The following is a 20,516-nucleotide window of genomic DNA, read 5'->3' on the forward strand; positions in this document are numbered from 1 at the left end:
AATCTCAAACAGAAATCTCTTTATTTTATCCCTCCCTTCTCTCTTCCTCTCTATCCGTCTCTCTCCCCGTCTCTCTCCCCCTCTTTCTCTCTCTCTCTCTCTCTCTCTCTCTCTCTCTCTCTCTCTCTCTCTCTCTCTCTCTCTCTCTCTCTCTCTCTCTCTCATCTCTCTCTCTCTCTCTCTCTCTCTCTCTCTCTCTCTCTCTCTCTCTCTCAGGAGAGGAAGTCCTCTTCTAATTGGTGTTCGGAGCGAGTTTGAACAGTCAACAGAACCATCCCCATCCAGTACAACAATGGTGAGATGCTCTTCTCCCCTTTGATCTCCTCTCTACACGTTTTCCATTTTATCTGACATTATTATTTTTTCGCGCTAAAGCTCTCACATTCCTCTGTCAATACTGCACACACCCTTACACACACCCCCCCCCCCCCCCCCCCCCACACACACACCAGACTGGGTTACACAGTGCTCGCTAACAAATCTGGTGTGGATCTGTAATAAGAAGCTGAAAGCTGTGCCAGAGTTGTGTAATCCTCTGGGTTGGGCCAGCCCTGTCAGTCCAGCACTCTGTCTGCAGTAATGAGAAGACCATGTCTGTTCACATTCAACCTTCACCATCCGTCTGACTGACTAAATAAGTCATTACTAATCCTTACCAACTAACTCGCTAGATAAAGGAAACATTTTTGATTATGTGATGTGACACGAAACTAACTAACCAACTAACTAAACTTACTAACGAATAACCCATCAGTACACTGCCACCTGTGTGTGATAACATGTGGTCTTCCTCTCCCTGTGTGTGTGTGTAGTTCCTTTCCATTCAGTGCTGAAAGGGTTCCCCCTCAAGAGGGGGACCCCCTCCCCTCCAGAGGGTCAAGGGTCAACCCTTCCTAGAGGTGTGCGTCAGTCTGCCGGGGGGGTCAAATCTTGTCTTGGGGGGGGGGGGGGGGATGCATGCTTTATCTGCTAAATCTAGCATGAATCACACCAATCAGCTCTCACGATTATGATTACCGGCGAATGAACTGTGATTCTTATTAATTAGCAGTGTAGTGTCCCGCCCCTGTTGCCGTGAGCACCAGCAGTCAGCGCAACGCTCTTCTGCGTTCTGCAGGAGAACGTTCTCTGGGAGATAATAAAGTGTGAGGAGACTGTCTTCTTATCACAGTTAGTGGGCGTGCTCCTCTGCAGAGCAGATCAAATGTCCAAGGACTCTGGAGCGGGGGGGTGGGGGGGGTCATGCCATTTTCTCAAATTGAGAAATGCCGATTCCGTCCGATTCCAATCCGATGTGTGAAGAATGATGATCTTTCGATCAGTGTGATCTTCTTACCTGACGTCCTCCTCCTCCAACACGTCCTCTCGTCTCCGCGGGAGCACTGCCCGAGAATGTTCCGGTGAAGCCCCCGCACTTCTTGACCGTGTCGGCCCGTGAGTCCGTGGGTGACTTGGTGCCGTTCTGACCCCTCACCCCTGACCTTTGCCTCCCTGCAGGTGTGATCCAGGACAGTGTCCAGGGCAAGAACGGCCACAACCGCCCAGACCCCTCGTGTGCTCTGACCTCCGTTGGAGACAGCAAGGCTGTGGAGTACTACTTTGCCTCTGACGCCAGGTGTGTGTGCTTGTGTGTGTGTGCCTGTGTGTGTATTAGATCAGGAGTCAGGTGGCTGAGCGGTTAGGGAATCGGGCTAGTAATCTGAAGGTTGCCAGTTCGATTCCCAGCCGTGTCAAATGACGTTGTGTCCTTGGGCAAGGCACTTCACCCTACTTGCCTTGGGGGGAATGTCCCTGTACTTACTGTAAGTCGCTCTGGATAAGAGCGTCTGCTAAATGACTAAATGTAAATGTAGATCAATCTTTATCGAGTCGTGGACAGAGTCGATGAAGTCAAGGAAGTAAAGATAACGATAATAATATTTACGTATGAGATTGGTTTTGCCTAGAGTTCATTTAGGTGATTCCCCTTTGTGTGTGCCTGTGTGTGTGTGTGCTTGTGTGTGTGTGCTTGTGTGTGTGTGCTTGTGTGTGTGAGAGAGAGAGAATCTGAGAGGGTCCGTGTTTGTTTTCGTGTGAGTGTGTGTATGTGTGTCCTAATATGATGCCCTTCACCTCCCTTCACCTCCACCACAGTGCCATCATCGAGCACACCAACAAGGTTCTGTACCTGGAGGATGATGACATAGCGGCGGTGATCAAGGGAAAGCTGTCTCTGCACAGGATGAGTCGTCTGGCGGGGGAAAACTCCGTCAGGGCTATCCAGACCCTGCAGATTGAGCTGCAGCAGATCATGAAAGGTCAGAAGGGGTCATCTTTCGGAAATGTTTGGGTTTCCTAGTAATATGGTGTTGTGTACATCCAGACTATCTGAGTCAATCTAAGGGTCCTTAATATCTACAGCTGAAGGTGTTTTGGTATAGTATAATTCTTCGGTGGGAAACTTCTCGTCGAAGTTGCAGTGATACTCGGCCACAATCTCCCTCTGCTGGTCAGAGTGAGTAAGTACACAGTGAGACCGACTCCTCACACCTCGGGGTCTGTCTGTCTCCACTTAGGCTCCTTCGAGGCCTTCATGCAGAAGGAGATCTTCGAGCAGCCTGAGTCTGTCTTCAACACCATGAGAGGGCGGATCTGTTTCGACACCAACACAGGTACAGACGTGGCGATCAGGGCGCGTGACGCGTCACATCCTGTTCGGGAGCAGCTCCAGGATCCTGGCAAAGTCTTGATAAATATTAACATAGCAGCCACCATGTTGACTGTAAGGAGAATATGATTGTTTACCTAATGAATGTGGACATCATACTGTTGAACACACACACACACTAAGATTGTGTTCTCTGTTCTCAGTGATCCTGGGGGGGCTGAAGGACCACATGAAGGAGATCAAACGCTGCCGGCGACTCATCTTGATTGGCTGTGGCACTAGCTTTCACGCCGCTGTGGCGGTGAGTTGACCAATCAGGATTAAGGATGATGATGATGTTGATTGGGAGGCAGAAGAGAAAGAGAAAAGAAAGGGAGTAGGGGAAGAGGGATGATGATGATGATGATGATGATGAAGATGAAGATGAAGATGATGATGATGATGATGATGATGATGATGATGATGATGATGATGATGATGCTGATGAAGATGATGATGATGATGATGAAGATGATGAAGAAGAAGATGAAGATGATGATAAAGATGATGATAAAGATGATGATGATAAGAATGATTATGATGACGGTGATGATTATGATGATGATGATGATGATTATGATGATGGTGGTGGTGATGATGATGATGATTATGATGATGATGATGGTGGTGGTGATGGTAATGATGTTGATGGTGGTGATGAAGATGTCCCCTTCGCCTCACTCTTCCAGACCAGGCAGATCCTGGAGGAGCTGACTGAACTTCCTGTGATGGTCGAGCTGGCCAGCGACTTCCTGGACAGGAACACCCCCGTCTTCAGGGACGACGTCTGCTTCTTCATCAGCCAATCAGGTAACGTCTGCACACAGACAGGAAGCGGTGTAGAACTATTACATGAAAAACAGAAGTGGTCAATTCAGCATTTATAATTAGAAAAAGGCCTTGCTGACATTTCCTGCATGTCATCCTCTCCCGCTCGCTCTCCCTGCCTTTCCTGTCTCTAACTAGCACTGCCTAAATAATAACAATAAATGATAAATAAAGCAGAAAAGGCCAAATAAAATATATTTGATAAGACATTTGAATTCAGACTAATTGTGCCCTACCTTGGCCTCGCCGTAGGAGAAACGGCGGACAGCCTGATGGCGCTGCGCTACTGTAAGGAGCGGGGCGCCCTGACGGTGGGCATCACCAACACGGTGGGCAGCTCCATCTCCAGGGAGACCGACTGTGGAGTCCACATCAATGCCGGGCCGGAGATAGGCGTGGCCAGCACCAAGGTGGGAGGACTTCCTCATTTGGCACTAGCTTTCATCCAATGTGATGATGCATTTACATTTAGTCATTTAGCAGATGCTGTTATCCAGAGCGACTTACAGTAAGTACAGGGGCATTCCCCCGAGGCAAGTAGGGTGAAGTGCCTTGCCCAAAGACACATCATTTTACATGGCCGGGAATCGAACCAGCAACCTTCTGATTGGTAGCCCGATTCCCTAACCACTCAGCCATCTGAACCCCATGATGCCAGAATGAATATGTAATATGTGAAATAGCACTGTCAGGGGAATACACAGTTTATACCTCTGAGACACTTTACAGCACTAAGACACGGCACTCAGACACAGCATTGCATAACTTCCCATAGTGCCCCAGACCACCAATGACTAACGTGAGAGCGTGTGTGTTCTCCAGGCGTACACCAGCCAGTTTGTGTCTCTCATCATGTTTGGTCTGATGACCAGTGAGGACAGACTGTCCCTGCAGAAGAGAAGGCTGGAGATCATGAACGGGCTCAGAATGCTGCCAGGTGAGCTGAACACACACACACACACCCACTCACATACATACAGTACACACACACACACAATCACATACATACAGTACACACACAATCACATACATACAGTACACACACACACAAAATCACATACATACAGTACAAACACATACAATCACACACCCACATACAATAACACACACACATGTCAATTCATACAACAACAGAACTTTGCATTTGATTATCATAAGTTATAAAGCATAGTTCTTCCACCTAATCTCTCCCCCTCCCTCTGCCCCCCCTCCCTCTGCCCCCCCCCCACCCCCCCACCCCAGATCTGATTAAGGAGGTGCTGTGTCTGGATGACCAGATCAAGTCCATAGCAGACGAGCTGTACCAGCAGAGGTCTCTGCTGGTCATGGGCCGGGGCTTCAACTACGCTACCTGCCTGGAAGGGGCACTGGTGAGGAGAGGGAGAGAGGGAGAGAGAGAGAGAGAGAGAGAGAGAGAGAGAGAGAGAGAGAGAGAGAGAGAGAGAGAGAGAGAGAGAGAGAAGGGTGGAGAGAGAAAGAGAGTCATTTGGCATTTTCATCCAAAGCGATATACATATAATGCATATGAAAAGTTCAGCAGAAAGAGAGAAAGAGAGATTTTATGCTAGTTGCTGCTGTCGCTGCCAAAGCTCTGAATCGGTATCGGTCATGCGGGTTTTGAAAGTGCTGACTGCTCGGTTCATTCCTCCTGTTGTAGAAAATCAAGGAGATCACATACATGCACTCAGAGGGCATCCTGGCGGGGGAACTAAAGCACGGCCCGCTGGCCCTCATAGACAAACACATGCCCGTCATCATGATCATCATGAGGGACGCCTGCTACACCAAGTGTCAGAACGCCCTGCAGCAAGTCACAGCCCGAGCGGTATGGAAACACACACTCACTCTCTCACACACACACAGTACAGAGACAGAAAGCTTTGAATAATTCATGCAAATGAACGGAAGGATGACTGATCACTCTTATCACCCGCTCTCTTTTTCTGTTTCTCTCTCTATATATCTCTCTCTCTGTCTCTCTCTCTCTCTCTCTCTCTCTATCTCTCTCACTATCAGGGTCGTCCCATCATCTTGTGTTGCAAGGGCGACCACGAGATCATTCAGAATGCCTATAAGACCCTCCAGCTGCCCCAGACGGTGGACTGTCTCCAGGGCATCCTCAGCGTCATCCCCCTGCAGCTTTTGTCCTTCCACCTGGCTGTGCTCCGGGGCTACGACGTATGTCGAAACATACGCACTCTCATCTGTCTGTTCATTGTCGTGCCTGTCTGACTGCTCACCTGTCTGTCTGCTCACCTGTCTGTCTGTTCACCTGTCTGTCTGCTCACCTGTCTGTCTGTTCACCTGTCTGTCTGTTCACCTGTCTGTCTGCTCACCTGTCTGTCTGTTCACCTGTCTGTCTGCTCACCTGTCTGTCTGCTCACCTGTCTGTCTGTCCACCTGTCTGTATGCTCACCTGTCTGTCTGCTCACCTGTCTGTCTTACCCACCTGTCGGCCTGTTAATCTGTCTGTCTGCTTGCAGGTGGACTGCCCAAGGAACCTGGCCAAGTCTGTCACTGTGGAATAGATGTGAAGTGGACCGTGGACCTTTACACAGAATAGTGCAATTGTGTGTGTGAATGTGTGTGTTCGAGTATGTGTGTGTGTTTGCATGTATGTTTGAAAGTCGGGGAATGTGAAATCCTACTAATACAATGTTGAAGTGGTGCCATTGACAACAACCCCTTGTAGAGAGAGGGGGAGAGAATGGGGTGGGGGAGAGAGAAAGAGTGTGAGAGAAAAACTATAAATTCTAAAGGTTTCTGTTCAGTGATGCAGGCCTATATGATGAACCAGAGAAACCAGAGATGTGTTTTGTCCTAAGCTCTGGTTGGCCCTGCGAAGCCCTGCAGCTGTGTCTGGTGTTAGATCATGTCAGAAACAAGTGAGGAGTGTTCTGTGTCTGTGGGAGGAACCATGCCCAGGCTCTCCCTGTTGTAGTGTTTACAGTTGTGCATTAACTAGGACCAAAAATGCAGTGTGAATGTACCAATATCCGGAGGTGTCTCTTCCTGTTATTGAGATTTAGTCCAATGGTAAGCATCTTACCTGACTGTTGCATTGTGGGACATGTATGCAATGATTATTCCAGAGTGTTCCCTGACCTAAGGAAATGGAGACTAGATGTTGGTGTAAATGCTTTACTTTGGACAGATACATCAACGTGCCTTGAACTCACAAACATTTGAGGTTTTTTTCTACTCTAGGGTTTCACAAGCTGAATATATGATCATTTGTCTTCAAATGACTTTCCTATCATGTCACACTCCTGTTCTGCTGCCCCCTACTGGGGGGAGGCAGTTCTTGCATTCCGGCCAATCAGAAGTCACTCATCTGTAGTTTATATTTATCAGAGAACCACTGTTTTGTCCCTTGGATGATGTAAGCTAAATAACTCTATGAACCTGGGGGCATTGTTGTCGCACTTTTTCACTACATGTATGCCTTACGATGGCAATGGTTGGCTCTTAGTTTTATTTGCTGCACAGTCAGAAACCTAGAAGAGGCAGTGACAGAACTTTGGTTTAGAGGGTTGGGTTAGACGTTTCTGTAATTTTATGAGAAGTTAAACGGTGTGATTCCCTATAGGTTTATAGTATTTTTCCTGTATGTTTTATATGAGATTATATTAATAATTGAAAAATAAATTAAAATGTAGATGAAAATGTGTCTCTGTGTCTTTAAAATGTATTTTACGTTTTATTTTGATCTCGATAGGATAATAAAAGATTAGACAATTTAATCAAATGTACCACCGTGATGTAAACACGTTACAGAATGACCAAAGCAGCCTATGTTAATATGTTTGGGATTATAAAACGTTGTTTTACCCCTTCTGACATTATACAGCAGAAAGTTAGACATAACTTTCTAAAGCTGAACGTGTGACATTGCGCGATTACGTCATCCCTATGCTCTCTCTCTTTCTGCCGCTCTCTTGTTGTGGCCGCCAGACTTCTCTCCTCCGCCTCCGTTCGTGCAGGAGTTTGGGTTTGGCTGTCGAAGTCGGGAGCGTATCTGTCTATTTTTGTGACAGGTCGGAATACAGTTCTGCTCAACTTTATTGATTACTGATTGTTCGCGGAGGAAGAGAAGCTGTTTCGACGTGTTATCGGAGTGCCTTGAAAGAAGCTAACGGAGAAGGTAGGTGTATGTGTCTACCCGACTGTCCGTCCGGCTTCCCAGTTCCAACCCGATTACCGCATTGCCACCGAGAGAAGTGAAAGAAAGGAAAGCTCCCAGGACTCGGCGAGTTTAGTGTCACCGTAAAAACGTGAGTTTGGTGAACACAGTTATGTCATACGATTGTGTCGCATCACTAACGTGGTCTGCGTGGAGTGTGAAAATTTAAACAATGCGGTGTCATACGCTGGTGAGAGCATGATTTATAGTGTATGTGCAAAGTGTGTGTGTGTGTGTCTATGTTTGATTGTCTCTTTGAGAGTGTATGTGTGTCTGATTGCGTATTGATGAGTGAATGCGTTTCCAATGAAACAGATGCTCTAGCTAGGCCACAGATACAGGAGAGACCATTCAGCCACAATCCTTCATACGTGATACTTATTCATGTACTGGAAAAAATAATATCACACACTTATATATCCCAGAGATACATACACTTCATCTAGGCTAGTCCTTTTTTCTCCAGGGGTTCTCCAGATTCTGTTCTTCCCTTGAGGTTGACAGTCTCTCTTCCAGTCTCTCAAGTCCCTGCTGGTCTCTCTCTGACGAGAAACCATGGAAAGGAACCATGTCTCCCTTAATCTGGTCTCTGACCACTTCCTCTAATCTGATAGACACGGGTCTCGTAAATCGTAACCCATGGAGACCAGCAGTGACATCACATCCTGTGCCCCGGACTGGATCCTTGGCGTTCAGTGTCCCTGGATTAGATGTGTATGTGTTTAGAGGCATTCTAGAGCCAACTTAGTGAAACAGAGATACTGATATGGAGAAGTAGAGCGAGAATGGAAGGAGCAAACACTGATACAGGGGACTGGTGGAGGAGTGGAGAGATGAAGGGAGGAGGGGGAGGAGAGGAAGAAGGTGACCACAGACATGGATCTGGGATCTAATAAAGTGAGTCATGCTGTCACATTTGGACTGTCCTCTTCCTGCTCGGTCACCCCCCTCCTGCTGGCCTGTCTGTGCGGGCAGCACCAGCTCCTGTGTGTGTGTGTGTGTGTGTGTGTGTGTGTGTGTGTGTGTGTTCTTGTCCTTGGAACAGTCTTCTTTCCCTACTCTATCGCATTCTTGCTTTCTCTCTCTTTCTTGTCTGTTCCTCATGTATTGTGAGTGAGCGAGTGAGTGAGTGAGTGAATAACTTGCTTCACCTTTAGGGCTTTTGTCTCTTTGATGTAATACCCACACTTGCTGAGATATCTCTTATATAAACACACACACTGCTCACACACACACACACTGCTCACACACACACACACTGCTCACACACACACACACACTGCTCACACACACACACTGCTCACACACACACACTGCTCACACACACACACTGCTCACACACACACACACACACACACACACACTGCTCACATCATAGAATCATTCTTCCCCCGTGCCAGAAGCGTCAACACTAACATGGCCTCAATGCTCATATCTGTTTGGACATGACATGCACCCACACACACACACACACACACACACACACACACACACACACACACACACACACACACACACACACAGTCATAAACAATCAGAGTAAAGCAGACACATCCATCAGTATGGATAAACTGTTTATTGCTTACAATGCTGCTGGCTTTCTGCCCTTGTTGGCCCTGGATTCAACATGTGTGTGTGTGTGTGTGTGCGCTCGCTCATACAGGCCTGGTGTCAGTGTTTGAGCCTTCACAGCAGTGTTTAGACAGAGCACAGAGTCTCTGGAGCACCGGTCTATCAGTCTGCCCAGCTCCACCAGAGCGCACAAACACACACACATGACCTGGATTCTCAGGAAAACCTCCAGTTTGTGTTGAGATAAACACTTTAGCCTCTGTGTGCTGAGAGAGCTAGAAACACCTGGAACCACGGCAACATAGAAACCATCTTGAGAGCCGCTTCCTGTCCAGCCCTACTGGAGGTGGCCTACTTCCTGTCCAGTTTTAAGCAAAGTCACTTCCTGTCCAATGTTGCCCCTGGATTATTTCCTGTTTAGTTCTGCCCTGATAACAATTTGAACTCTCTCCATTACCATGACCATTACTAGGGCGAGCCGGCTAGCGGTTGGCAAGTTCGCGAGACACAGCGGTTGTTATCAAGCTCTGTGGAAGCCGGGTATTGACCATTAATTTGAATCAGGTGTGCTGGAGCAGGGAAACATCTAAAACATGCAGGACAGCGGCCCTCGACGACCAGGATTGGCCACCCTTGGTCTACAGTGACTCACGCTATAGGTCTACATCTTGAGTTGTAGTTGTAGCCTTAGCAACGTCTTGTGATTAACTGCATATATTTCCTCAAGCCAGATTATAGCATATTAAGAAGGATCAAGTCTTATTATTACTTTAAACATGACTTTGCAGGCTTTACAGAAGGTATCCCCCCTCGTTGCAACGCTGTCTCTGTCAGTTGTGGCTTATCGTTTTATAAGTCCTATTCAGCAAGTTTAAACCCCTCGATTGAATTAACCAATTTCCCTAGATCACTCTTGTTCATCCTTACTAATGCACTTTCATACTATGGGGATTTTCTGCTTGTGGGAAGATAGATTATTCTCGCAAAGCGTGCTGTTTTGAAATCCTCGTTTAGGATACTGGTGGGTCAGTCCTTACACTGACAACAGTCACTGGATCAGTGTTGACGCTTCTTCAGATGAATTGAAGGTCAACAACGACTTTATTAACTTTATCATTATTTGCAAATGAATGGACCTCATTCGTTACCTCACTCACTCACTACAAAATCTTTTTATTTCTGTCATGCATTCCTTGTTGTACCTCTCCTTCTGATGTTGTATGCTACATGACTCATAATATTGCAACACACACTCGGCAGAGCAGCTGTGTGTGGAAGCCCTCCCCTCTCTCTAAGGCCCCGGCAAGTTTGAACTACTTCATACATTTTATTTGCAGGCCTCTACAGCTACAGGTATATTCATTTCTACCCCACACTTACTCTCTTACCTGTCCTCCACTTCAGATAAACCCTTCATGCATTTACTCTGTGAGTCTAATATGACAATATCAGGTTCTTCTCCCAAATCCAGCGTCTTTTTTCAGACTTGTACTCTTGTCTTACTTTTAGTTCCTTGGGATTTACAGGGTTCACGTTTCCTAGGCTCCTCGACAGCAGTAACACCCAGACATCAGCGACTGGTACTTTGGACATTTTCTGACGGCAGGTCTCTCTCTCTCTCTCTTTTGTGTGTGTGTGTAGTCTGTGTGTGTGTGTGTAGTCTGTGTGTGTGTGTGTGTGTGTGTGTGTCGGCGGCAGGATGAGTGAGGGGGAGGGTCAGTTCTACAGTGTCCAGGTGGGAGACTCCACCTTCACTGTGCTGCAGCGCTACCAGCAGCTCCGCGCCATCGGCTCTGGGGCCCAGGGCATCGTCTGGTGAGCCCGCCGTCACGGAAACACCAAAACACACCGGCACAGAAACACACCAGCAAAGAAAAACACCAGCACAGAAACACACCAGCACAGAAACACACCAGCACAGAAACACACCAGCAAAGAAAAACACCAGCACAGAAAAACACCAGCACAGAAACACACCAGCACCGAAACACACCAGCACAGAAACACACTAACATTGAAACCCATGTCTCATATCACCCCTGTCTGCAGCTCTGCGCTAGACACCAGCCTGGGTATACCCGTGGCTGTGAAGAAGCTCTGCCGCCCCTTCCAGAACCAGACCCACGCCAAGAGAGCCTACCGGGAGCTGGTTCTGCTGAAATGTGTCAACCACAAAAATGTAACTTTAACCTCACACAACCTTAACCTCACATTAACCGTGACCTGGATCATAACCTCAATAACTCTCTGTCTCTTTCTCTCGCTTTCTCTCTATCAGATCATTCGCCTGATAAATGTGTTCACGCCTCAGAAGTCTCTGGAAGAGTTCCAGGATCTGTAAGTCTCCCCCCGCCTGTGCTACTGGCCTGCCAGCTTTTTTGTCTGTCTCCCTGTTTACCTACCTGACTGTCTTGCCGTCTGTCTGTCTCCCTGTCTACCTACCTGACTGTCTTGCTGTCTTTCTGTCTGTCTGTTTACCTACCTGACTGTCTTGCTGTCTGTCTGTCTACCTACCTGACTGTCTTGCTGTCTGTCTGTCTGTCTGTCTACCTACCTGACTGTCTTGCTGTCTGTCTGTCTGTTTACCTACCTGACTGTCTTGCTGTCTGTCTGTCTACCTACCTGACTGTCTTGCTGTCTGTCTGTTTACCTACCTGACTGTCTTGCTGTCTGTCTGTCTACCTACCTGACTGTCTTGCTGTCTGTCTGTCTCCCTGTTTACCTACCTGACTGTCTTGCTGTCTGTCTGTCTACCTACCTGACTGCCTGACTTGCTGTCTGTCTGTCTACCTACCTGACTGTCTCCCTGTCTGTGTACCTGTCTGTCTCCCTGTCTACCTACCTGACTGTCTCCCTGTCTGTGTGCCTGACCCAGGTACCTGGTGATGGAGCTGATGGATGCCAGCCTGTGCCAGGTTATCCACATGGAGCTGGACCATGAGAGAATGTCCTACCTGCTCTACCAGATCCTCTGTGGCATCAGGCACCTGCACTCCGCTGGGATCATCCACAGGGTGAGGGGGGCCGGGGGGGGGTGGAGGTGGTGTGCCCGGGGGGGGTGGAGGTGGTGGGGCCGGGGGGGGTGGAGGTGGTGGGGCCGGGGGGGTGGAGGTGGTGTGCCCGGGGGGGGTGGAGGTGGTGTGCCCGGGGGGGGTGGAGGTGGTGTGCCCGGGGGGGGTGGAGGTGGTGGGGCCGGGGGGGTGGAGGTGGTGTGCCCGGGGGGGGTGGAGGTGGTGGGGCCGGGGGGGTGGAGGTGGTGGGGCCGGGGGGGGTGGAGGTGGTGTGCCCGGGGGGGGTGGAGGTGGTGGGGCCGGGGGGGTGGAGGTGGTGGGGCCGGGGGGGGTGGAGGTGGTGTGCCCGGGGGGGGTGGAGGTGGTGGGGCCGGGGGGGTGGAGGTGGTGGGGCCGGGGGGGGTGGAGGTGGTGGGGCCGGGGGGGGTGGAGGTGGTGTGCCCGGGGGGGGTGGAGGTGGTGTGCCCGGGGGGGGTGGAGGTGGTGTGCCCGGGGGGGGTGGAGGTGGTGGGGCCGGGGGGGGTGGAGGTGGTGGGGCCGGGGGGATGGAGGTGGTGGGGCCGGGGGGGGTGGAGGTGGTGGGGCCGGGGGGATGGAGGTGGTGGGGCCGGGGGGGGTGGAGGTGGTGGGGCCGGGGGGATGGAGGTGGTGGGGCCGGGGGGGTGGAGGTGGTGGGGCCGGGGGGGTGGAGGTGGTGGGGCCGGGGGGGGTGGAGGTGGTGTGCCCGGTGGGGATGGAGGTGGTGGGGCCGGGGGGGTGGAGGTGGTGGGGCCGGGGGGGTGGAGGTGGTGGGGCCGGGGGGATGGAGGTGGTGGGGCCGGGGGGATGGAGGTGGTGGGGCCGGGGGGGTGGAGGTGGTGTGCCCGGGGGGGGTGGAGGTGGTGTGCCCGGGGGGGATGGAGGTGGTGGGCCGGGGGGCGGAGCGGGGGGCAGACATTAGCAGTAGGAGGCAGAGTGGAAGAGCAGGAGGAGACATGTTGAAGAGGATACAGGGCAGGTGGTTGAGCTGTGGGCACATTGTGTGTGAGGGACTAATGGACAGGTGTGTGTGTGTGTGACCCATCCAGGACCTAAAACCCAGCAACATTGTGGTGAAGACCGACTGCACTCTGAAGATCCTGGACTTCGGCCTGGCCAGGACGGCCTGCACTAACTTCATGATGACGCCCTACGTGGTGACTCGCTATTACAGAGCCCCAGAGGTCATCCTGGGCATGAAGTACAAGGAGAACGGTAAAAGGAGGAGGACGAGGTGGAGGAGGAGAATAATAATGATGATGATGATAGTGATGATATGTTTGTGTGTGTGTGTGTGTCCGTCCAGTGGACATCTGGTCAGTCGGGTGCATCATGGGCGAGATGGTGAAGGGCAGAGTCATCTTCCAGGGAACCGACCGTATCCTTCTAGACCTTCTGTTCCTGCCTGTCCTCTTCTTCATCCCCCTCTTCCTCCTCCTCACCCTCTCAGTTTTGTCCTGCTGGGACACTTTTGAGACCAGACGTCTCTCCGGTTCCCCTGAAAGGCTGGATCTTACTGCTGATATTCCTGACACTACACGCTAGTGCTAGTTCCTGTAAGTGTGAATGTGAGGCAATGTTTAAAAGGACTGATCTGTTCTCAGCCTGCAGGTAACTAACATAACAAGCAAGCCCAGGCTTGTACATAACAGACCAATCAGGTTTTTCCTTAGCTTGGGGCGTGGCAGACATTGACCAATGGAACAAGGTGATCGAGGTTCTGGGCACGCCCTCCATGGAGTTCATGGACCGTCTGATGGAGACGGTGAGGAACTACGTGATGAACAAGCCCCAGTACCCCGGCGTCAGCTTCTCTGAGATCTTCCCTGACTGGGCCTTCCCCTCCGACTCGGAACACGACAAACTCAAGAGTAAAACCTGCCGACCTTTCACCTCTCAGTCCTTGTACAGACACGAATGATTACCAGAGACCCAAGTCGGTTTTCATGTTTTGTGTGAGTGTGTGTACTCCAGTGCGGAGGTGGAGCTGGGCAGGCTGATAGACTGGTGCTCCAGATACTCTGTGCTCTGTCTGTCTTTAATGTCAGACTGCCGTTGCTATTAGTTACTGTACTTCCTCCTCTGTTGCCACCCCAGCGGGACAGGCCCAAGACCTGCTGTCCAAGATGCTGGTCATCGACCCCGAGCGACGCATTTCTGTGGAGGAGGCCCTGAATCACCCCTACATCCATGTGTGGTACGACCCGGCCGAGGCTGACGCGGTAAGCAGACTGTACCACTGCAGAGTGCAGACGGGGGGGAGGGAGTTTCTGAGCTTCAGGCTGATGTTGCTGGGTGTGTTTTTGTACTTTGTGCTCCCCAGCCTCCCCCTCAGATCTCTGACAGGCAGCTGGAGGAGAGGGAGCACAGCATCGAGCAGTGGAAAGGTTAGCACTTGCCGGTGGCCAAGAGGAAAACTACACAACATATACAACCAAGAACCATACGACCTTAGTCAACAGTGATGGAATGAGTGTTGACTTGTTATTAGTCACCCTGAGAGGAAAAATGCCTGTCTTCCTTTCTCTCAGAGCTCATCTATGAGGAGTTGATTGACTGGGAGGAGAGGAACAAGAATGGAGTGATAAAAGACGAGTACTCAGGTAAGGCTGCAACACAACAACATCTGCAGGTGCTGCACACCTTCACCTCCACACACCAGCACCTGTTCCACCTTCACCTCCACACACCAACACCTGTGTGTGTGTGTATGTGTGTGTGTGTGTGTGTGTTTGTGTGTCTCCCTCTCTCTGACAGAGGTGGTGAGTGGGACGGCCTCACAGTCGTCATCAGCCAATGACATCTCATCCATGTCGACGGAGTCTGTGACCCTGGCGTCCGACACGGACAGCAGCAGCATCGACACGCTCTCTGGAGTCCTGGACGAGAGCCAATGAGAACGGCCCTGCGGTGTGTGTGTCTGCGTGCGTGCGTGTGATTGTCTTTCTTCCCCCTCTTTCACGCGAAATATCTCAAATCAGCCCCTTGATTACTTTCTCTCTTTCCCTTGGGTGTCCCTACCTGTCCCCCTTCTCCTCCGCCCTCCTCCACCCTCCCCGCCCTCCTCCGCCCTCCCTGACCTCCTCCACCCTCCCCGCCCTCCTCCACCCTCCCCGCCCTCCTCCACCCTCCCTGCCCTCCTCCACCCTCCCCGACCTCCTCCACCCTACCCGCCCTCCTCCACCCTCCCCGACCTCCTCCACCCTCCCCGACCTCCTCCACCCTCCCTGACCTCCTCCACCCTCCTCCACCCTCCCCGACCTCCTCCACCCTCCCCGCCCTCCTCCACCCTCCCCGACCTCCTCCACCCTCCCCGACCCACTCCACCCTCCCCGACCTCCTCCACCCTCCCCGACCCACTCCACCCTCCCCGACCTTCCCCGACCTCCCCTGCCCTCCTCCACCCTCCCCGACCTCCCCCGCTCTCCTCCACCCTCCCTGACCTCCTCCACCCTCCCTGACCTCCTCCGCCCTCCTCCACCCTCCCTGACCTCCCCCGCCCTCCTCCACCCTCCCCGACCTCCTCCACCCTCCCTGACCTCCCCCGCCCTCCTCCACCCTCCCTGACCTCCTCCACCCTCCCTGACCTCCTCCACCCTCCCTGACCTCCCCCGCCCTCCTCCACCCTCCCTGACCTCCTCCACCCTCCCTGACCTCCTCCACCCTCCCTGACCTCCTCCACCCTCCCTGACCTCCCCCGCCCTCCTCCACCCTCCCTGACCTCCTCCACCCTCCCTGACCTCCTCCGCCCTCCCTGACCTCCTCCACCCTCCCTGACCTCCTCCGCCCTCCTCCACCCTCCCTGACCTCCCCCGCCCTCCTCCACCCTCCCTGACCTCCTCCACCCTCCCTGACCTCCTCCACCCTCCCTGACCTCCTCCGCCCTCCCCGACCTCCCGTCATAGGTCAATTTTTCTATGTTGTTGGTGCTGACGTGTGTGTCTGCTGGCGTGTGAGGTGGGCTGAGGGCTGTCTGGGTGGAGATGCGTGTGCTCTGAAGGCTCTCCTGGGAGTCGGCGAGGGACTGGGCATGTCTCGTACCCTCGCCTGCTTCTGACGCCGTATCATCCGATGTTGTCGTGAGGTGGAGCTGCCCCTGTCAGGTCACGTGACTCCCTCCGTGGCTAACACAGAGAGAGCTGCATGTCTAGTACAGCCGACAAACCAATCAAAACACTGTTTACCTGACCATCAAAACACGCATCGATAGTTTTAAATGATTTAAGTTAGCTAGCTGTATTGAGAGAAAAAAAAACTCCAGATATGAGTGTTTTTAACGGCTTTGAGTGGTGTGGATTTCAGCTTCTACTCCTGGCCTGCAGAGGGTGGTGTGGTTGCAGTGTTATTTGATTTACTTCCTGGTAAATGTACTGTAAGAATGTCACGCTCTGATACCTAGACTTGTAGTAGGTCCTTTTAATGCAAATGCATACAAGGACAAGTGTTTGGTAGAAACACATTTTAAATGTAGAAGCATTTTATCTTGCAAAGATTAGCCCATATGGTACTGCCTGTAAATGTTTATCAAAATAACCTTATAGCCCTGTACATTTGAGAGAAGAAAAGAAGATCAATGTAATTGTATTTATTTTTTTGTTTTCTTGCAAAGTGTTGCACACATTTGATAACCATGTATGGCCCCCGTGACCACAGAACACAGGCCTTCTCCAGACTATTCCATTAGTTCTAGAACTCCTTGAAACAATTATAAGGTGAGGCATGTTAGAATGCTAACACATTTAAAACAGTCAGATAGGGTTAGTATTGTTAAAGCTGCATGGAGGTCTACCAGATCCTCTTCATACTGTTGGAGAGATGTTCCCTCTTCCAGTAACGTGGTCATTTATTCTGAAAGAATATTTTTTTGGGAGAAACATTTTGCTTTTCTCTTGTAAGAAGTGTGTGTGTGTGTGTGTGTGTGTGTACACCAGTGTACTGTGTTGCCTTCATCCTCATCGCACAGGACAATCACATGGGCAGGCCTCGGCCAATCCTGTGAAGCCCCTGGACCCGGAAGCAGAGGAACTACACTGAATGTTCTCTAGAACCCTCTGTGGAATTCTGGACTTTGTGGAAAGTTCCAAGAACCCGTAGAGAATGAAGGAAGCAGGCGGACTGTTGAGCTGTGATTGGTCAGAGATGTGAGGACAGAACATCACTAGACAATGTTTTCTTTCTCAGAAACCATGACAACCTTATTCATCCATCATGCCTTAAATGACCAGGGGATTGGCTGACTCGCTCTCTCCCTGAATCCTGTTGGACGAGGACTGAGCTAAACTGGCTTAGGCCATCTTGTTTTTTTAACCATGTCGGAGCGCTGTGTTGTAAACACTCCACATTTCATGCTTGGTTTTCATCATCACTATTAATGTGTCATTTCCAGGATGTCCTGTGTGATTGAACCCCCCCCCCCCCATTTCATCTGTGCCCCCCCACTAATAAAGACGACTCCAGCCTGTGATAAGTCACAGTTAATAACATGTCCTACACACAGGTAGAGAGAGAGAGTTACGAGTCAGTGAGTGTGTACCGCTACACCGTCCGCATGTGTGTGTGTGTGGGGTGTCTCAGAAGCCCCTGACGATGCTCTCCGTCTTCTTGGCCTCGTGGTTGAGCTCTCCGAAGGTGTCCAGGAACTGCTCCATCTCCCTCTGCAGCTCCCTGTTCCTCTGCTCGGCCGCGCCACGGGCCCGCTCACACTCATCGATCCTGGACTGGACCGCCCGGTACCAGCTCTGCTGCTGGAACAGGTTGGCCTTCAGACCCTGTACCTCCCCCAGCAGGGCCTCGTTCCTCTGCTCCAGACTGGTATGGGGCGTGGGGGTTTAGAGAGGAATGGAACGAGAGAATATTAGAGAGGTTAGAGAATAGGGAGGTGAGGGGTTCAGGGAGGAATAAGATTAGAGAATATTGGAGAGGAATTAAATAAGAATAGGGTGGTGGGGGTGTAGTTAAAGAGAGCGGGATAGAACGAGAGACTACAGGGGAAAACAGGAGCCCTATCTCAGGTTAGTTTGTTTAGAACTCACTTTATAACCCAGAGTCTGGATGGAGACACAGTCAGACCAAACTTGGCCCACATTGAGACAGGCTGAAGCTAAATCAGTGATGCTGAGGTATGTGTGAGTGTCTGGGTAGGCAGGGAGCCTTTATTTAGCTCTGTTTCCAGTGGAGCGGCTATTCCCACTCGTCCTCATCATACTCTCCTGGGCTCTGGACTAGAGATCCACACAGAGCCTCCATGTCTGTCTGCTACACACTGCCCTATGTCTGCTACACACGGCTACAAGTCTAATACGCACTGAGTGTATGCTACAAGTCTGTATGATGTACACTGCTGCATGTACTGTCGTTGTTTTGAGCACCGATTCAACATGTTCGAGTATTCTCATCAGTAAACTTATCGATGTAGAGTTGGAGCTGGGTTTGAGTTAGATGGAGAGAGGGTCCCAGCTGACAGCTTTGGACAGAAAGGAAGAAGTTCTGGGACATTCCATGAGGTGCCGTCCACCAACGTAAACAGGAAGCAGACTGAGCCCCGGGTCACCAGATGGGGTCAGTACTGAAGCAGAGTGGACACACTCGCACAAACACACACACACATGCAGCTGGACATGCAGAGATCTTCCAACTATTGCTGCAACTGCACAGGGAGTAAATCGGAAGTGTGTGTGGGAAGGAGGCTGGACAGAGAAGCTGAAGAAGGAGTCAGAGAAGAGGGAGACAGAGAAGAGGGAGACAGACGCTGGAGAAGAGGGGGACAGAAGAGGGAGTCAGAGAAGAGGGAGTCAGAGAAGAGGGAGACAGAGAAGAGGGAGACAGAGAAGAGGGAGTCAGAGAAGAGGGAGACAGAGAAGAGGGAGACAGACGCTGGAGAAGAGGGGGACAGAAGAGGGAGTCAGAGAAGAGGGAGACTTAGAAGAGGGAGTCAGAGAAGAGGGAGACAGAGAAGAGGGAGACAGAGAAGGGAGAGTGGCACCTGTGTATGCGAGCCTCGTAGTCCTCTCTCTGTCTACCAATCTGCTGGTGCAGGCTGGTGAGGAGGCTGCGGAGGGCGCTGGCCGAGGGGTCCGCCAGGGGCAGGGGCGGGGGCATGCCCAGAGTGACGGGGGGGCTGGGGTGCACAGGTGCCACCGGGTCCTGGTCCAGGTCCAGGTCCTGGTCCAGGTCCTGGTCTTGGTCCTGGTCCTGGTTAGGTCTGTTGCTGGCACTGCTCCCTGCCAGCAGTATCTCACAGGAGGACCAGGAACTGCTGGCCTCGCTGACCGCCCCATCATCCAGCAGAGCCGAAACCTGGACGTCCGGGAAACCTATCGCTGGGGTGGCGCTGGTTTCCATGTCAACGGCTTCCAGGGAAGTGTCCTGGACGGGCGTCACGGCAACAAGGTTGTCGTAAACTGAGAGGGCACTCTGGTTTTCCTCCCAACTGATGTCCGCACTCCCTTGTCTCTCCTCCTCTCCTCCTTCCTCTCTCTCTCTTCCTCTCTCTGCTGTGTTCACACCCAGCCCGTGGTAGTCTGGATGCAGGCCAGGCCCTCCCCCAGCCCCCCAGCCCAGTGTGGGAACCACAGCCCCAGCTGGGGTCCGGCCAGCGAGGGAGGGGTCAGGGGGTTTGCTTCCAGCAGGACAGAGGCCCCGCCTCTCCCTCCGCCCCCCTCTCTGGGCCAGGGCTGGGCAGTAGTGGCGGGGGGGTGTAGAGCAGGAGCTGGTGGTGGTGGTCGGGGTCTCTGTGGGAAGACAGTGCAGCTCCATGACCCAGCTTGCAGGACCAGGGTCCTTTCAGCAAAACATGGAGGTCTGGAGGAGGCTCGGTGCCAGCTGTACCCAGCAGCAGGTGACGCGTCCCGGGGAGAAAGGAGAGTGGAAGCCCCCCTACCGGCTGGATGTCTGCTGTAGCCTTGAGGCAGAATGCGGTAGCCAGGTTGTTTGTGTCAGAGACGGAGACTGCACTGAGCCGTGCACAGGAGCAGGTGTGTGTGTGTGTGTTGTGTGTGTGTCTTTAAGCAGCACTGACATCAGCTGTTGCTCCAGAGAAGCTGCTTGGGGGAGGAGCTACAGTGTAACACGGTAACACTGGCTCATTCCTGAAGACACACACAAATACACCCCCATAAATAGAAACCCTAAAACATACATACACGCTCACACAAATGCAAACAACAAAAAAACACATAAACACCCACCATAGACTCAAAAAGGGACTTTTTTAACAAAT

General features: G+C 51.6%; 2 protein-coding genes and 1 pseudogene across 5 annotated transcripts; 2 read left to right on the forward strand and 1 right to left on the reverse strand.

The window, feature by feature from the left end:
* Window positions 1-7,180, forward strand: part of LOC134032902 (glutamine--fructose-6-phosphate aminotransferase [isomerizing] 2-like) — a 13,416-nt pseudogene extending 6,236 nt beyond the window's left edge.
* Window positions 7,181-7,432: 252 nt separating this feature from the next.
* On the forward strand, window positions 7,433-15,392 carry mapk9 (mitogen-activated protein kinase 9). Of its 4 annotated transcripts, none has more exons than XM_062476957.1 (12): window positions 7,433-7,797; window positions 10,930-11,084; window positions 11,319-11,448; window positions 11,548-11,606; window positions 12,145-12,283; window positions 13,348-13,513; window positions 13,605-13,676; window positions 13,987-14,169; window positions 14,396-14,520; window positions 14,622-14,685; window positions 14,830-14,901; window positions 15,056-15,392. In XM_062476957.1, the coding sequence occupies exons 2-12, from the start codon at window positions 10,969-10,971 to the stop codon at window positions 15,193-15,195; spliced, it is 1,266 nt and encodes a 421-aa protein (XP_062332941.1). In that variant the 5' UTR covers window positions 7,433-7,797; window positions 10,930-10,968; the 3' UTR covers window positions 15,196-15,392. The 4 variants fall into 4 exon arrangements, with proteins under 4 accessions (XP_062332941.1, XP_062332940.1, XP_062332939.1 ...); XM_062476956.1 differs by having other exon boundaries at window positions 7,433-7,788; window positions 10,911-11,084; XM_062476955.1 differs by having other exon boundaries at window positions 7,433-7,658; window positions 10,911-11,084.
* Window positions 15,393-16,868: 1,476 nt separating this feature from the next.
* Window positions 16,869-20,277, reverse strand: LOC134032904 (rho GTPase-activating protein 24-like). Its single transcript, XM_062476959.1, has 2 exons — window positions 19,281-20,277; window positions 16,869-18,106 (listed from the first exon to the last, which is right to left on the reverse strand). The coding sequence occupies exons 1-2, from the start codon at window positions 20,051-20,053 to the stop codon at window positions 17,869-17,871; spliced, it is 1,011 nt and encodes a 336-aa protein (XP_062332943.1). The 5' UTR covers window positions 20,054-20,277; the 3' UTR covers window positions 16,869-17,868.
* Between the last annotated feature and the right edge of the window lie 239 nt (window positions 20,278-20,516).

The sequence above is a fragment of the Osmerus eperlanus genome, chromosome 13 (assembly GCF_963692335.1).
Source record: "Osmerus eperlanus chromosome 13, fOsmEpe2.1, whole genome shotgun sequence".
Taxonomy (NCBI): Eukaryota; Metazoa; Chordata; class Actinopteri; order Osmeriformes; family Osmeridae; genus Osmerus; species Osmerus eperlanus.

Bases quoted from the DNA above. Each gene is read 5' to 3' on its own strand.
- LOC134032904 (XM_062476959.1), bottom strand. From the start codon at position 20,053: ATGGAGCTGCACTGTCTTCCCACAGAGACCCCGACCACCACCACCAGC. The intron at 18,107-19,280 runs GTGCCACTCTCC...GCCCCATACCAG, and splicing joins TACGAGGCTCGCATACACAG to TCTGGAGCAGAGGAACGAGG.
- mapk9 (XM_062476957.1), top strand. From the start codon at position 10,969: ATGAGTGAGGGGGAGGGTCAGTTCTACAGTGTCCAGGTGGGAGACTCC. The intron at 12,284-13,347 runs GTGAGGGGGGCC...TGACCCATCCAG, and splicing joins CCGCTGGGATCATCCACAGG to GACCTAAAACCCAGCAACAT. The intron at 14,521-14,621 runs GTAAGCAGACTG...TGTGCTCCCCAG, and splicing joins ACCCGGCCGAGGCTGACGCG to CCTCCCCCTCAGATCTCTGA.